The 18,457-nt window shown below is 41.4% G+C and overlaps 1 protein-coding gene across 1 annotated transcript in view; it reads right to left on the bottom strand.

Annotated features, from left to right (window-relative positions):
* Positions 1 to 2,540: 2,540 nt before the first annotated feature.
* LOC142161358 (alpha-N-acetylgalactosaminide alpha-2,6-sialyltransferase 2-like) overlaps positions 2,541 to 18,457 on the bottom strand; it is a 69,181-nt gene continuing 53,264 nt past the window's right edge. The window contains exon 9 of the mRNA XM_075216898.1: positions 2,541 to 3,267. Within this exon, the coding sequence (XP_075072999.1) occupies positions 3,097 to 3,267 (171 nt within the window). The 3' untranslated portion in view covers positions 2,541 to 3,096. The remainder of the gene's footprint in view (positions 3,268 to 18,457) is intronic.

The raw sequence follows: 18,457 nt of genomic DNA, 5'->3' as shown, positions 1-18,457 counted from the left end.
AAGAAATGCATTGTATTTTCAGATATTGTAAAAACAAGTTAATAATTGTGAACTTTGTCATTTCCATGACGGAGTTGGTTATTACCCATTATCTCATCTGCAAAGAGGAACAATTGTTAATGCCCTAACCGTTTAATCTCTCTATTGCCTTATGTTGTAAATAAAGCACATGTGAATGCTGGTTTGAACACATGTGCTTTTCTGAAACAGGATCCAGCTTACCCTTACCAATTACAATTACGAAGAAAGTAGTATGGGCTCTGACAGACTCATTCTACCTTCTTATTTCTTATTAGACTGTGTCATTTCTTATAGCAGACATTAATAGGCATCCAGCCATTTCAGGCTACTTTCACAGTATTAATGTAGAGCACAGCTAACCCTAAATGCTGCAGGGGTATTGATGAAGAGGGTGTCAACCCAACATTTTTTTTTTACAGTATGTTTATTTGGACTGTCAAACCATTATCAAATTGATTGTTTTTCAAATGAATCATTTCATTTATGACTAATGTTACCTGTTGTAGGATGTCATAGCCTTGTATTGCCTCGCTTATCCTTTTTTCCAGAGCAAAACAAAATAGGCATGAAGAGACATGGTTTAGTTATTTTTCATTCTGACATATGCATTACAAGCAAAGATTCTAACCAAGACAGTGTGAATGGGCTGTAAAACTTCAGATGTACTAAAAGGCCTCAAGTCTTGAACTTGGACTTCCTTGGTGGAGTCAGCATATGTATTCTTCTGTGTGAATTTAAACACAGTTTACCCGATCTCTCCAAGCTGCATCTAACCCACACAATCTCTCTGCCATGCTGATGAAGCGGCATGAACCCAAGAGGGTATGTGTCATGCTCCAGTCCCGCTTGCGGGCACCTGTGCCTTTACCTTCTCCTCACAGGCGGTGATGTCTGCATATCCTGGCATCAGTCTCTTAACAGGCACCAACTTGCATTCTGGTTTGCACAGTCCTCTTTTCCAAACCTCCTCTCTTCCCTCATTGGCCGCGGGATCGTGGTGCACTTTTTAAACCTCCCGGGTTCACCTGCCTATTGCTTGTTCTTCAAGCTCACTTCCTGTAGCTCTAGGATCTGGCTTCTGTCTTCCTGTGCGGCCTGCGTGGTGTGGTATCAGCCTGCTCTCCTCCAGCATTGAATCCCGCTGTTCCAGTGACTCCTCTACCACTACCTGAGTTACCTCTATCATGTCAGCTCCGATTCTCTCCCTCTGCTGCCTCTCAGAGCTACTGCTGTTCCGTGACTGCTCTGCAGCCTTCCTGAGTTACCTCTAAGGTACCAGCCTGCTCTCCTCCAGCATTGAACCACCGCTGTTCCAGTGAGTCTCCTACCTCCTTCTGGCTCCTTCACACCTCTATGCTGTATACTCTCTCACGGGGACACTAAGCCCATACTCCCTTGCGGGTGTTCCTGGTGAAAACCACCTACCCTTTAGAATCAGCGCCCGTGAGAGAGCTCAGTCATATTCAGCAGAGTCTGGAGATCCATAGTTCTGCCGAGACAACCGTGACAGTATGGAGGCAGAGCCCAGCATCAGCACCTACAGCTTAACGTAAGGTAACCTCAGATTCAAGGCTGAAACTCAGTGAAATAATATACTTTAAGGTTGCACTATTCTGCAATTGCCCTATTTTTATTTCTAGGACTACCAGTGCCAACAAAACTTAAGCCATTACTTCCAGACTGCATTAAAAAAAAAAGTATCTCTGCTTTATTCCACGTAATATATATATATATATATATATATATATATATATATATATATATATATATAGTGCCTGATGCTGAGTTGAACTCATAATTTATGCTAAAAAATTACCACCCAAAAGAATAATATATTTACGCCCATATGCTGAGCCGGATACATCTTAAGATACGTCCAGCTCTGTCACTGTAACATATGCCTCTGGTTTATGTCATACACCCACATAGGCATACATACAATTAGATCATAAGAACAAGAAATGTTTGTAACGTTTGCTTTGAGTGAAAAACACATTGACATTAGTCATGATGTATCTATAAAAAAACCTCTATAATAAAGCAGATATAATATTCCGTCTAACGTTGAAAATTAAAGTAGCAAAAACGTTTTTAAATACACCCACAAAATCCTATGATTTATGCATGGTCTATGAAGAAAGCGTCTATCAGTTTCCAAGGTGAATTTGCAATCAGCTGATCAGAAGCAGCTAGCTGGTTGTGGCGACTGCCATCATCATCATCATGTGTTTGCTGACAGGTGTATGTGTGTCTCTCGTGAGGGTCTGTGTCAGCCGCCGTTGCGTGGGCACGCCCTTACTGTTCTCGACCTAGAGTGCTCATTCTCTTCCCTGTTCGCATCTCCTGACGTAAGAAAGAATTCATTCTATTGAGACTTTCCCATAAAATCATGTCACTTTTGCTTTTATAGCTATATGGCCCCAGAGAACAAAGCATAATGTAACCCGCATTAGTCTAGATATATTTTGTACATTATTTGCTGTTATTTGATAATAAATCCTTAATGAGTTAAACAACTGTTCAATTGAAAAAAGTTCTAGAGTTTTAATTAAACATAAATAAAATAATTATACTGTACATTTCACCATTCAAATCATTATCCCATAGAAAAAAATAAATAAACATTCTTAATCGTATGTTACAAAGGTTGGGCTGGGAGATATAATGTATCTCCTCAGCTGTAATTATTATAGGTTGATTTATGAAAAAACACAGTGATGATTATTTGGCCTACTTATTTCAATTCTTAAGCATCTGTTGGCGTGTCAGGCTGAGTATAACTAGAGCTATGTCATGTTTCAAAATAACCCTTGCTTGGCTTTTACTATGTATAAAGTCGTAGATAGACTGTTAAGCTCTCCACAATAGAGAACAAAGTAGAGGCAGTCACACAGCTGAAGAGGCTGGCACTGCCAGTGCTGTCTCAGTTCAATTAAATAATCCCGCAGGGCAGGGGGGAGGGGTAGCCAGTGTTCTGTGCACCCATCTCTCAAGGTTGCCCTCTTAATGCTAATTCCAGACGACTGGCTTGGGAATTTTTTGTCCAACTTCACACCATGGTTTTCGGTCCTTCTCTCAGTCTCTCATGTACAGTTTAATGACGCCAGCTTTATGCAGCTTCTGCCAGAGTACCATCTCCTTACGGAAGCTGTGGTTCATATAGAAAACGACTTTGTGGTAGGTGGAATCGTAATAGTGGTCTGAGAATTTCTGATAGTTCGGCGTCATGAATCCATAGGCGTTGACCTGGAGAAATCAATGAAGAACGGGTTATAGTTCTGCAATACACCAATAACATATTTTACAAAACTATAATAAATTAGAACTTTATTGGATTGAGAAATGTCAGAATTAAATTAAATTGGATTATGTAAAATTAAATAAATCCTGGGGTGTATTTATAAGGTGGGACAGACTGAGGTCAGAGTTATAAAGCTCTTTAAGTACCCTTTATGTTTTATATAGAGGGTCAAAGTCAATCAGGGACAAACAAATACTTGAACCAGTAACTTTTTTTTGCTGTGGTAATTGCTCTGCAGTGCAGAACAAACAGGGAAAGGGCAATCCTGTAGTAAGGTCACTACTTTGGGACATTGTGTAATCTGCATGTGCTTCTCTGCATCAGCTAAATTTATATGCTGCTATAATGATCATTGTAACATAGTAATACTGTTAGATATTAATGTGAACAATGAATACTAGCTAATCTCAAAATGCACCATACAATAATTTTTATTTTGCATTGATACACTAGAAACGTGAACTGGATTGAGTTTAGATTAAGGCACGTAGATTGATACCAGCTACCATTTTTGACAGATGATTATATAATCCTAGTGATTTATTTGACATGTGAACCAGATTCATTAGAGATTAAGGATGGAATTAAATTGTAAAGGATGTGCCACTGAACATCACTGCAAAGCTTAGCTGCGCACATTTCCGGGTACCCCAACATCACAAATTTTTCAGCGCAATGTTCTCCTTCCCCCTAAAAATACAGTGTCCAGTCTGACCCATTAGACATTGTTGAGGGAATATCTGAGATGAGAATCAAGTATTGTCGAGAGAGTATTATGCTTAATGCCTTTGTTAACCTGTCACATGCCACAGAGGGATTACCCAAACAGTCCTTATTCAGGTACTAGGATGCTGAATTACCCTTCATAAGGAACTATTTAAAATTGTATAATCAATTTGAACAGTGAAATATTTTAGAAGTGCAGTGTTGTAAGTATATGTTAATATAAGCAGGACGTTTAGTATCGATCCATGACAAATTAGGGATGTGCACCGACCACTTTTCGAGTTTTGGGTTTTGAGTTCTGATTACCTTCAGGTTTTGGGTTCTAATGGGTTCTGATTTTTTTATTTAAAAAGCATAAAAACTGCTAAAATCCAGATTTATTTATTTTTTTCACTCCTACGCTATTATTAACCTCAATAACATTCATTTTCACTCATTTCCAGTCTATTCTGAACACCTCACACCTCACAATATTGTTTTTAGGCCAAAAGGTTGTACCGAGGTAGCTGGATGACTAAGCTAAGCGACACAAGTGGGCGGCACAAACACGTGGCCCATCTAGGAGTGGCACTGAAGTGGCAGACAGGGTGGCAGTTTGAAAAACTAAGCCCCAAAGAGCACATAATGCCAAAAAAAGAGGTGCAAGATGGAATTGTCCTTGGGCCCTCCCACCCACCCTTATGTTGGGGAAATAGGACATGCGCACTTTAACAAACCAATCATTTCAGCGACAGGGCCTACAAAACTGTGGCTGAAATGATTGGTTCTTTTGGACCCCCACAAAACGAGCTGGCAAAGAAATAAAAGAGGTGCAAGATGGAATTGTCCTTGGGCCCTCCCACCCACCCTTATGTTGGGGAAATAGGACATGCACACTTTAACAAACCAATCATTTCAGCGACAGGGCCTACCAAACTACTGTGGCTGAAATGATTGGTTTGTTTGGGCCCCCACACAAAAAAAGCAATTCATCTCTCCCTGTACAAAGTAAACTGGCTCTACTGAGGCAAGATGTCGTCCTCATCCCTTATTTTCTGATTCCTCGTCCCCTTCAGTGTGTACTTCCTCATCCTCACACATTATAAATTTGTCCCCGCTGGACTCCACAATCACAGGTCCCTCTGTAGTCTCTGGAGGCCATTGCTGGTCTTCATTGAAGAATTGATAATTCATTTTGATGAACATCATCTTCTCCACATTTTGCGGAAGCAACCTCCTTCACCGCTCACTGACCAGGTTCCCCGCTGAACTAAACACTCTTTCGGAGTACACACTGGAGGGGGGACAACTCAGGTAAAATAGAGCCAGTTTGTACAAGGGCTTCCAAACTGCCTTTTTTTTCCTGCCAGTACAAGTAAGGACTGTCTGACATGTCTACTTGGATGCTGTCACCAAAGTAATCCTCCACCATTTTTTCAATGGTGACAGCATCCAATGCAGCGACAGTAGACATGTCAGCAATCGTTGGCAGGTCCTTCAGTCCGGACCAGATGTTCAAATTCGCTCCTGCCTGCTTTGCATCCCCGCCAGCGGGTCGTTTAGGAAATCTCAGCTGTTTCCTCACAGCCACAGGTGTGGAAGAAAATGAAGGAGGAACTGTTGCCATGTCACGGTCCTCTTCAGATGACAATCTCCTGATCAGCAGGTCTTTGCACCGCTGTAGACTTGTGTCCGCCGGAAACAGAGACACAACATACGCTTTAAACCGAGGATCGAGCACGGTGGCCAGAATGTATTCCTCTGACTTTAAAAGACTGACCACCCTCGGATCCTGGCAAAGCTTACGAAGGGCTTCATCCACAAGAGCTACATGCTTTGTGGAATCGCAATGCTTTACCAGCTCCTCCCTCACTTTCTCCAGCTGCTTCTGCAACAGCCTGATCAGGTGAATCACCTGACTCAAGCTGGCAGTGTCGGAACTGACTTCTTGTGTGGCAAGTTCAAACGGCTGGAGAACCTTGCACAACACGGAAATCAGTCTCCACTGCACTTGACTCAGGCACATCCCCACTCCTTTGCCTATGTTGTAGGTGGCTGTGTAGGCTTGAATGGCCTTTTGCTGCTCCTCCATCCTCTGCAGCATATAGAGGGTGGAGTTCCAGCGCGTCACAACCTCTTGTTTGAGGTGATGGCAGGGCTGGTTCAGGCGTTTTTGATGGTGCTCCAGTCTTTGGTAGGCAGTGGCAGAATGGCGAAAGTGTCCCGCAATTTTTCGGGCCACCGCAAGCATATCCTGCACACCCCTGTCACTTTTAAGATAATGCTGCACCACCAAATTTATTGTGTGGGCAAAACATGGCACGTGCTGGAAATTGCCCATATGTAATGCCCGCACAATGTTACTGGCGTTGTCCGACACCACTAATCCCCAGGAGAGTCTAAGTGGGGTAAGCCACTGCGAGATGATTTCCCTCAGTTTCTCTAAGAGGTTGTCAGCGTTGTGCCTCTTACTGAAACCGGTGATACACAACGTTGCCTGCCTTGGAACGAGCAGGCGTTTCGGAGATGCTGCTACTGATGCTGCTGCTGCTGTTGCTGCGGAAGGCGATGCATCTACCCAGTGGGCTGTCACAATCATATAGTCCTTCGTTTGCCCTGAACCACTTGTCCACATGTCCGTGGTTAAGTGGACAGTGGGTACAACCGCATTTTTCAGAGCACTGAGGACACTTTTTCGTACTTCTCTGAACATCCCGGGTATCACATGCCTAGTAAAGTGGAATCTAGACGGGATTTGGTACCGGGGACACAATACCTCCATCAACCGTCTAAATCCCACTCCACTGATGGCGGACACCGGACGCACGTCTAACACCAACATAGCTGTCAAGGCCGCAGTTATCTGCTTTGCCATAGGATGACTGCTGTCGTACTTCGTCCTCATGGCAAACGACTGTTGTACGGTCAATTGCTTAGTGAAAGACGTAGCGGTCTTATGACTTCCCCTCTGGGAAGATGACCGACTCCCAGCGGCAACAGCAGCAGCGGCAGTAGTAGGCGTAGCGCTGCAGGATCCTCCCGAAGAATCCCGGATTGAAGAGGACTCAGTCATGCCGGTGACATGGCCTGCAGGACTACCTACGATCTGGATCGAGGAGGAAATTGATGAGGAGGGTGTTGCTGGTGTGGATACAACAGGACCAAGGGATTTAGGTGTCCCTAGACTGCTGACGGTCCTAGCCACAGTTCCTGAACTAAACACAGACTTATGAAGGGTCTTCAGGTGACGTCTAAGGGAGGATGTCCTTAGGTGGCCAAGATCCTTACCCCTGCTTATTGCAGCTTTACATAAGCTACATATGGCAATACATTTGTTGTCCGGATTGGTATAGAAATAATTACAGACCGAAGAGGTGGATTTATTCTTCTTCTGCCCGGGCATGATGATGGGCTTTTTCATCCCATGGACAACCACTGTTTCCCCCCCTGGTGCCTCATTTAAGCAAACCACATCAGCATCCTCCTCGTCAACTTCCTCCTCAGCGCCAGCTACATCAATATCCTCCTCCTGGTGTACAACATTGACACCTTCATTATCAAAATCTGGAACTGCACTGTGGGTGATCCTTCCAGCATATGCAGAGGGCGTGCTGCAAATGGTGGAAGGAGCCACCTCTTCCCGTACAGTGATGGGAAGGTCAGGCATCGCAACCACCAACACCCTTGTACTCTCCTTGGGGATTTGTGATGCCATGTCTTTAGAAGGCAGAGTTGTTTGCTGTGTTTTTGATGACAGCTTAACTCTCTTAAATTTTCTAGAGTGGGGGAGGGGGAGGGCTTAGATCGTTGTGTGAAACTGAACCACTAGTCATGAACACGGGCCAGGGCCTAAGCCGTTCCTTGCCACTCCATGTCGTAAATGGCATATTGGCAAGTTTACGTTTCTCCTCAGATGATTTTAATTTCTTTTTTTTGATCATTTTAGTGAACTTTGGCTTTTTGGATTTTACATGCCCTCTACTAAGACATTGGGCATCGGCCTTGGCAGACGACGTTGATGGCATTTCATCGTCTATGTCATGACTAGTGGCAGCAGCTTCAGCATTAGGAGGAAGTGGTTCTTGATCTTTCCCTACTTTATCCTCCAAATTTTTGTTCTCCATTATATGCAGCACAAGAGAGCGTACCCCTAAACCACACACACTCGGCAAAGCCTTTAAAAATTATATGCGGCACAGGAGAGTACCACTGGACTGGAGTTATACGGCTGTACCACTGGACTTATACGGCAGGATCAGTGGACTTATACAGCAGTACCACTGGACTTATACGGCAGGATCAGTGGACTTATACGGCAGTACCACTGGACTGGACTTAAGCAGCACAGGACAGAACCACTGGACTTATGCAGTACAGGACACCACCACTGGACTTTTGCAGCACAGGACAGCACCACTGGATTTAAATGGTTGTACCACTGGACTGGACACAGGACAGCACCACTGGACTGGACTTATATGGCAGTGCCACTGGACTGGACTTAAGCAGCACAGGACAACGCAGGACAGCACCACTGGAATTATGGCAGCACCACCACTGGACTGAGCAGGACAGAGCACAGGACAGCACCACTGGACTGAGCAGGACAGCACCACTGGACTGAGCAGGACAGAGTACCGGACAGCACCACTGGACTGAGCAGGACAGAGGACACCACCACACACCCTCCCTCTTCCCTCTCCAGTGCCCGAGTGAAGATGGCGGTGGGAAGCCGGGAATAATATGAATCCGGATCTCGCGAGATCCGACGACGGGATGATGACGTTTTGCCACGTTCTGAGTTTTGCGTCGGGCGGGAATCCCCGAACAGTGCTCGGATCCGGGCTCGGATCGGCACTGTTCGGGGGTGTTCAGATTTCAAAAATCCCGCTCACCCCTATGACAAATACTGTATATCAATAACCAACTATAGATAATTTCCAAATATCCATATGATTACTGCGATTCTGTACAAAATTTGCACCTAAATGCGATGAAAGTGAATGAGCCTTAAAGTGTAATTAGCACTAGATCGATCAAAGCTAAACATTGATTGATTGTTATCGGTACAGTGTCTTCAATAACCTACTCCAACAGACATTAAATTTTAATGACTAATGCGCAGACTAATAATTTTTATATGATCCAATTTTTCGATAAATACCATATGGTTGCTGAAGAAACCCTTATCAGAGCATATCTCCCAACATTTGGGTAGGTGACCACGTTGTGATGGGGAGAATCTGATTGGTTGTTAAGGGCAACACCTCCACTTTTTCTTTTTAAAATGCTTGACAACTTTACCCCTGTATCTTATGTGTATTTTCCTATGAGAAATAAATGTAAAAGAATTAAGTCTAAATCAATGTGGCTAAATAAAAAGGTAAGGGAAGAAATGCAAAGGAAGAAGCGTGCATTTGAATTGTTTAAGTCTGAAGGGTCAGAGGAGTCCTTCCGTAGGTACAAGGAATGTACTAAAACATGCAAAAAGGAAATTAGATTGGCTAAATTAGAAAATGAAAGGCACTTTGCAAAAGAAAGTAAGACAAACCCCAAAAAGTGTTTTAAGTATATAAATGGCAAAAGGATTAAAAAAGATAATATAGGACCCCTAAGAAGTGAGATGGGTGAATTGGTAAATGATACTAAGGAAAAAGCAGAGGTATTAAACACTTTCTTTTCTTAGTATTTACCAGAGAGGAACAAATGGTAGGAGTAATACATAAAAATGGAAATGAAACTTTACCATTAATTAATACTTGGGTGTCAGAGGAAAAAGTCCAAAGGTGACTGAAGAATATTAAGATAAATAAAGCTCCAGGTCCAGATGGTATACACCAAAGGGTCCTTATGGAGTTAAACTCGGAAATAGCTAGACCGCTATTCTTAATTTTCAGAGATTCAATCTCATCAGGCTCAGTACCAAGGGATTGGCAAATAGCAGATGTGGTGCCTTTGTTTAAAAAGGGGACGAGATCACAACCAGGGAATTATAGACCTGTAAGCCTGACATCAATAGTGGGGAAACTACTGGAAGGTATTTTAAGGGATAGTATTCAGGATTACTTGGTATGCAATAACATTATTAGTGGAAATCAACATGGATTTGTGAGTGATAGGTCATGTCAAACTAATCTAATTAGTTTCTACGAGGAAGTTAGTGGGAACTTAGACCAGGGCAGCACAGTAGATGTGGTCTACTTAGATTTTGCAAAGGCCTTTGATACAGTGCCACACAAGAGGTTGGTTTACAAAATAAGGGAACTGGGTCTAGGAATCAACATTTGTACTTGGATCGAAAACTGGTTAGAGAATAGGGAACAGAGAGTTGTGATAAATGGAACATTTTCTAATTGGTCAAAGTCTTAAGTGGAGTACATCAAGGTTCCGTGCTGGGTCCACTCCTTTTTAATATATTTATTAATGACCTTGGTGATGGTTTAGAGAGTAAAGTTTCTATTTTTGCAGATGATACTAAACTCTGTAAGGTAATAAAATCAGAGCAAGATGTAGCTTCTCTACAGAGGGACTTAAATAAACTGGAGGATTGGGCGGCCAAATGGAATATGAGGTTTAACATAAATAAATGTAAGGTTATGCATTCAGGGATCAAAAACAAGAATGCAATCTATAAATTAAATGGAATTAATTTAGGAGAATCTATAATGGAAAAGGATTTGGGAGTGCTCGTAGACAGTAGACTTAGCAATAGTGCTCAATGTCAAGCAGCAGCTGCAAGGGCAAACAAAGTATTGGCATCAGGGCCGGACTGGCCATCTGGCACTTCCAACAAATGCCAGAAGGGCCGATGGCAAGATGGGCCGATCCAGCGTCTGCAGGCACGCTCGAGCAGCACCACCTCTCGGTCCTCTGCTCGGCGGGCAGAGTTTCATTAATTCCTTCCTAATCGTCCGCTTGTCAGGGCAGAGGAGAGCCCGACAGTTACAACATAACGGAGACTCTGACTCCTACTGCTCATGCGCAAACGGGGACTCTGCCTCCTACTGCTCATGCGCAAACCTCAGCACAGTCTGGAATGAATGCTCACAGTAGCGTCTTCGGCACCAGCCGCCTCCCAGTCAGGAGAGATAGTGAAGACTCACTTTGGGGACGTAATAGCAGCAAATGGAGGACATCTGCAGAAACGTGAGTTTAACCACTTGACTCAGGGACTTGAACCAAGTTTTAGTACTGTGGCTATGAAGGACTGTCATTTGAATTACTACATATATTGTTAACATACATAGGGGCATATTTAACAAATTGTGAAGGTGCACTATCGTGCACTTAACATACAATTCATGCCCCGATGTGTCCCCCGCATATTTATTAAAGGTGCATCGCAGCAGATATCGTGGATATCTGCTGCTTTGCATTCTGCTTCATTTTGGGAGCAGTCACCATTCAATAGTATGGTGACTGCTCCCTCTTGCAATCTAACAAGTTCCGAAAAATATTTTTTTTCGGGAACTTGTCTTGATAAGCTGAAGCTGGCGTACATTATCATAAATGAGAAATCTCAGTGCTGTCAGCTCTGCTCCGAAGAGCAGAGCTGGACAGCGCATGTGTGGAGGGATCATGTGATCCCTCCCTGTCAATCACCGCTCTCTCTGCAACTGTAGTTGCAGAGATCGAGCGAGATGTTTGTGCGCATGTGCAGTTCTTAGAACTGCACATGCGCAATTGCTAAAAAAAAAGAAGACTGAAGAGGACGATGAGGTGATCCAGGGATATCGCGTTCCGAAGAGGCGGGTATGTATGATTTTTTTTATCACAGAAACAGCAGTTTTTCGGAACTGCTGTTTCTGTGCTGGGTTGTACATAAATGTGAGAAATAGTTCAATCTTTATCATTGTAATAAGGATTAAAACCATTTTTCACTTTATGTTAATATTGATAAATGTGCGCCATAGTTATTTGACTGGCTTGATCCTGCTATATATGAAATTGGACTAGAGTTATTCTGGACAAATTTTGGATCCAAACTTGTTATACATTTTTATGGATATGGACTGTGGTGGATTTATGATCAAATTGTGAGAAATCAGCATGTTTCAGCAGTACTAACAAAGCTATGTGTTCTGACCAGAACTACTATTATTGCAATTGCTATTTTGAGTATTATGTTGATATTTTATTTAATATTTGATATTATGACATTGGAAGTGTATGATTAATTTTCCAAATTGCTGTTTTAGATTTTATTCCTGATTTATATAAAATTGTTTATCACTTATTGACATTTACATTTACTGGCACTGTGCCTTGTAATTATCTAATTGTTAATCTCTAGTGTTTTTTCTGGAGTTTTCTGGAATTCACTCCCTACATCTCTATATTGACATGAACAGGTGAATTAAAGTTTGTGAAGTAGAGCTAACTTTACCCAGACAAAGAGTGCAAAGAATTTCTTATGATCAAGACAGGTAGAAGCGTACCTGGCCCTCTTGCCAAAATGACTAATATCAGCTGCTATGCGAAGGCCATGAGCACCCATGGCCAGCATTAAGAACATGCATATCTGGCAATGGAAGAGTAGTAACTGGACCTACTGCCAACATTAGCTTTCCATGTCTGTCCAAGTATGGGTTTTGTGTCTGTACTTCATTGTTCTTTCTGTTGTGGTAATGCTGTGCTGTTTCAGCATTATATCAGTGAGGAGTATGAAGAGGATTCTGTAGGGGAACCATTGTAAGGCTTGGCAGAGAGGGGAGGCAGATATGGAGCAGCAAAAGAGGTAGACAAGTCTAGCATGGGTCTTCCTTTCTTCAGAAGAGTGACAGAACAAATTTCCTCCATAATTTCATAATAAATTAATACATGGCCAAATGCATTTACACTCCCACCACCTAGTACCAAGACTTGGGGCTAGATTTACTAAGCTGCGGGTTTGAAAAAGTGGGGATGTTGCCTATAGCAACCAATCAGATTCTAGCTGTCATTTTGTAGAATGTACTAAATAAATGACAGCTAGAATCTGATTGGTTGCTATAGGCAACATCCCCACTTTTTCAAACCTGCAGCTTAGTAAATCTAGCCCTTAATCTTTTTAGTGCTGCGCGGAGGTTGCTAACCAGAGCCACGGCGCCCATATGTCAAATATATACATTTAAATTAATAAATATTCCCTTTAATACATTTTTACATCCCCTAGCGCTGGGGTATTAACCCTCCTGTCACTGGAGCACATTTCAAGATGGACCTGGCCACAGCGGTCCTTTAAAAACAATGTGCAACTGTATCAATGCCACACCAGCGTGCAACAATATCGTGCATGGAGCTCACAGCAGGTGGGCCTGTGTGCTTTAAATGCCAGGGCTGATTTTTAGTCCCAGTCCGGCCCTGATTGGCATGCATAAAAAGGGGCATAGATGCAAGGGAAGACAGTGTAATTTTACCACTGTATAAATCGTTGGTAAGACCTCATCTTGAATATGCAGTACAGTTCTGGGCACCACTCTATAAAAAAGTTAACTTGGAAATAGAAAGGGTTCAAAGAAGGGCGACAAAATTGATAAAGGGTATGGAGTCATTAAGTTATGAGGAAAGGTTAGCCAGTTTAGGCATGTTTACTTTAGAAATGAGGCGTCTAACGGGAGATATGATTACTATGTACAAATACATTAGGGGTCAATACAGAGAACTTTCATGGGAACTTTTTACCCCAAAGACTATACACAGGACACGCGGTCACCCCCTAAGGTTAGAGGAGAGGAAATTTCACAACCAGCAAAGGAAGGGGTTCTTTACAGTAAGGGCAGTCAAGATATGGAATTCATTGCCAGGGAAGGTTGTGATGGCAGATTCAATAGATATGTTTAAGAAAGGGTTAGACAAATTTTTAGCGGAAAAGTGTATTCAGGGATACGACCGTTAATTAAAATGAAGGATAGTAGTGGATATAGGGTAAAAATAGGACTGCAATATTGAGTCTGGAGGGATTTTCACAATTGAAACAGATTGGCGGTTGCTTACTCTGGATCAATTTCAAATATAAGTGCAGGATTGCAAGAGATCCAAAATAGGTTGCACTTGATGGACAGGTGTCTTTTTTTCAACCTCATCAACTATGTTACTATGTTATTATGTTATCTGGATTTCTGTGTCATTTATATGTATTAGTAATAAAAAGCATGAGTTGCCATCCCTGGTGGTGAGTGTTAAGCATGGCAGTTGTGGATAAGGGGAAGAAGCTGAACCAAACAGTGCTGTCACCATATTGGAATGTTCATTACCAGCAAGTTATGTTGCATAACGCATACTGAGCACTGTTTTTATGATGCTATTTTTACATACAGGTGTTTTATTTTGAGAGAGCTGGACAGAAAAGCTCACAGAATAAACTAATTTGCTCTGTATCCTTTGTATGTTATTATTTCCATACAGCAGAGTGATATGTGTTTTGTTTTGTCAGGGATGATGACACATGCCATCACTCACGCAGTTTATGTTAAGCCTGCATGTACATAATGATCTTAAAGTACCAGTTTCCACCACAAGGTGGCGATCCCTATTTTCTGCTGCATACTTATACGGATTTAGCTGTAATGCAAGTACATCTATCCTGAAATAATATCTTATAAACATTTTGCCAGTTAGTCGGTAGACATATGGCTTAAACTATGTATACTGTACTGCACTAGCTAAATTCGAACAGTAATTCTTTGTACTGCTAATATTACAAGTTGTAAGAGGCGTTATTTTGCAATATCTGCTTCAAAGATTTAAGGGACATGACGAGTGTTGGAATGACCGCCGTTGAAGTGGATATGTGGCTCAGAGATGAGAGGGACCTGATAAAGCTGGTCCATCTCCTGAGTCTGTGTGGGGCCCGCTGCATGCACAGTAAAGACCAGTTCAGGACCCCATATTAAGTTTTGCTATAGGGTCTGGCTATGGAATGTTACATCCCTGGACTTAACATATCAATCATGTTGTGCTAGATTTACTAAACTGCAGGTTTGAAAAGTGGAGATGTTACCTATAGCAACTAATCAGATTCTAGTTATCATTTACTTAGTATATTCTACAAAATGACAGCTAGAATCTGATTGGTTGCTATAGGCAACATCTCCACTTTTTCAAACCCGCAGTTCAGTAAATATAGCCCTTTAGCTTTTATCTGTCTGGTGCAAGTTTCACAATAAATATCCCAAATAACTTTAATAACTTTTGCGATATAACAAGATTATCAAAAATGATTGTCTATCCCCTCTTCCTGTACCCCTTGCTCAGACCTCTTCTACGTGCCCCTAACCAATCCCTTCTATGTTTCTTCAACAAAATAAACAGCAATCATACTTTTGCTCAATTAATACATTGGTTACCATGATGCTGTTATCAATAGCTTGCATTTCTAAAATTGTAACCTATCATCTTTGTTTTGGTGAAAATATATATATATATATATATATATATATATATATATATATATATATATATATATATATATAAAATTATCTGGCATATACTTGCAGGCAGTGTACCTTTTCCATGACAATGTGGCTGCCCTAGACCAGGTGTCTCATTTTGACTATGGTTTTTGAAATTGTGGCAACATTTTGCAATAATTAAGTTTAGTGGCAGAACAGTAAGTTTTGGCAGACAAATTGAGTTATGCCCTTGCTTCCCTATTTTCTGCAGGGCCTGCAACCACTGTACTTGTGAATTGCATTTCTCTGAATCCATAGTCTTTCAATAGCTCTAGGATGACTTTGGTCAATTCACTCTGCTATGTAGTTAGAGTAGAGCTGGGAACACTTAAGACTAAATGCAGTCTGTGAAATATGCAAAATTTTGCATCCAAATGTGTGATGAGGCTAATATAACAGGTTTTTTTTTAACTTTGTGTTTATTGAGGAAACATTTGCAAATCAAATGACATTAAACGATTTGTTGTAACAAATTATAGTGTTGGCTCATAGCATTTCCTATATAGACATAGCGGAGGGGGGGAGTGGTAAGGAATAATGGGTACATAACAGGTTATTAAACAGCAGGGCTTGGCTTTTGGAATTGCAAGTAAAAACACAAAAGCTTACATAACATGAGAAGATGTGTTTCAGAAATTCACTTCTGGCACTGACTATATTGTCATCTTTTCTATAGCTTGACAAACTGGAAAAGTTTGATTGAATACACTGCCAAGTGCAAACGTGTCAATAAAGCTAATTGGGTGTTTTCCATCACTAAGCTTTAATTGTACTATTAGCTCTACCAATGTATTTATATTGAGCGGTGTATTCATTCACTTTTTCCCCAGATGTTGGACCCAGGAAAAGAGACTATTGCTGCAGGATACAGTGGGGGTATTTCTTAGTAACTACGCACATTCTAGACATGGGAAATAATGATAGATTCTATAAAGAAAGAAAAATATGCTGCTGACTTTAAGTAAATGAATGCAAATATGTAGAGAAATAAGAGTACTTGTTTTACACAACATTAAGGCAAAATCTTAGGGAAGTCAGACATAACCAATGGTTGATGTAATAATTTAATGTAACTAGCCAGGCTGAGGTCAAATCGGACAGATTCAATAGTGTACATAAAGTAGACTCCATTCAACAATGGACAATGCAGAAATGCCACAGTTAAATAATCATATTTCCAAGTAAATAAGCGACACGAGTGAAATGAATCAATAGGATGAGGCACTTGCCAATATCTGCTTTAATATCGGCGGCTGACAAAGCTTGTCTTACAGTAGGCACACTGACTTTCCGCACCAGCAGCTACAGTTGATATTACACTACCTTATCAACTGTTCACCTTACCTCCTAGATTGTAAGCTCATTTTCCATGTTTCACATTACTGCATGCATACCTACCAACTGTCCCAATTTAGGTGTAACGCTCCCAATTTTGTTAACATACATTACGATATATAACCTTTCTTTACAGCGTTTAGGGAGGTTTTGTTTCTTCAGTAAAATTCCATTGTTTCCTTTAATTATACTATTCTAGGAAGATTCGTATAAGTTAAAGGGGATACAGAATAATAAACAGTTGAATTACATTCTGCTGGATAATGCACTTTGGACATGATGAGTCATAGGAGTGATGACTAAGCAAGCAAACCTTTCTTACTAAGCGGTTCATGTACCAAGCAGTGACAAGACTGAAAAAGTGGACCGGTGGAGAAATTGGCCATGGCAACCAATCAGCTTTGAGGAAGTACGTTCTATAAAATGAAAGGTAGATGCTGATTGATTGTTATGGGAAACATCAAACCCTAAGTCACCATTCCTGGACTTGGATTTGCATACTTAAGAAAAAAATTCCAGTGGACCAGTGATGCAAAGATCAAAGAAGGGATCTTTGTAGGACCTCAAATAATAGAACTGATTTAAGATGAGAGCTTCGATGGTCCGTTGAATCATGCTGAAAAAGCTGCATAGGAGTCTTTCAGGAGTATTTGCCGGAACTTCTTAGGGAAACGAGGCAGACAACTACGAAGAAATAGTGAACAATGTTCTGAAATCTTACAAAACCATGGGATGTAACATGCTTTTGAAAATCCATGTCTTCGACTCGCAATTGGATTTCTTCCCAGCACATCTTAGAGCAGTCAGCGATGAACATGGCGAACGCTTCCACCAGGATATTTCCGTAATGTAAAAGTGGTATCAGGGCAAGTGGAGTCCAAGTATGTTTGCTAACTATTGTTGGACCTTTAAAGGTTATGCTCCTGAAGCAAAATACAGCAGAAAATCCTATACTTCTACATTTTAAGTGAGCTAATCGTTTACTATGTATGTATCGTTAATAAATGTAATATTGTAAACTACAATTGTGTGTCACTCCTTGCGTGATAGAGACAATCTAAAACGATGTTTGACTTCAGCACAGAAAATACTTTTAGACTCACCTATACTCGCTCTTGTCACAAAAAATAATAGCAATTTTGTTAATCAGTGTTATCAGGACTTTGACTACCTTCAATGCTGTCTGTACCAAAGGCAGGTGTATGAGGCGGAAAAGGATGGCCCTGTGTTTTTGAAGCATTGGACATGGCCCCATCTAGCGTAATAATGCGCATTCTGTCCCGAATTTGAATATATTAATGCTGGTACAGTATGTCGTATGTTATTCACTTGTATTCTAATGCACTCAATGTACAGCACTGCATAATATTTTTGGTCTTGGCTGTGATCTCCCCGTGTTTGCGTGGGTTTCTTCCTGGTGCTCCAGTTTCTTCCCACACTCCAAAGTCATACTGTGAGATTAATTGACTTCTGACATAATTAACCCTAGCATGTGTGTGTGTGTGATCGCTGCTGAGGGACACGGTCCATTACATCAAAGATCGCTATGCACATGTGACATTGGTCAGAAGGCCTTTTCTCATGATTTTATGTGTAAGATTTTGCACAGGTTTGGCTTGGGAGAAATGTTTTGTTCATATGTTAACCTGATGTACATTGACAT

The sequence above is a fragment of the Mixophyes fleayi genome, chromosome 6 (genome assembly GCF_038048845.1).
Source record: "Mixophyes fleayi isolate aMixFle1 chromosome 6, aMixFle1.hap1, whole genome shotgun sequence".
NCBI classification, from domain to species: domain Eukaryota; kingdom Metazoa; phylum Chordata; class Amphibia; order Anura; family Limnodynastidae; genus Mixophyes; species Mixophyes fleayi.
The sequence above is the reverse complement of the archived record's forward strand: the minus strand, read 5'-3'. Positions and strand labels throughout refer to the sequence as shown.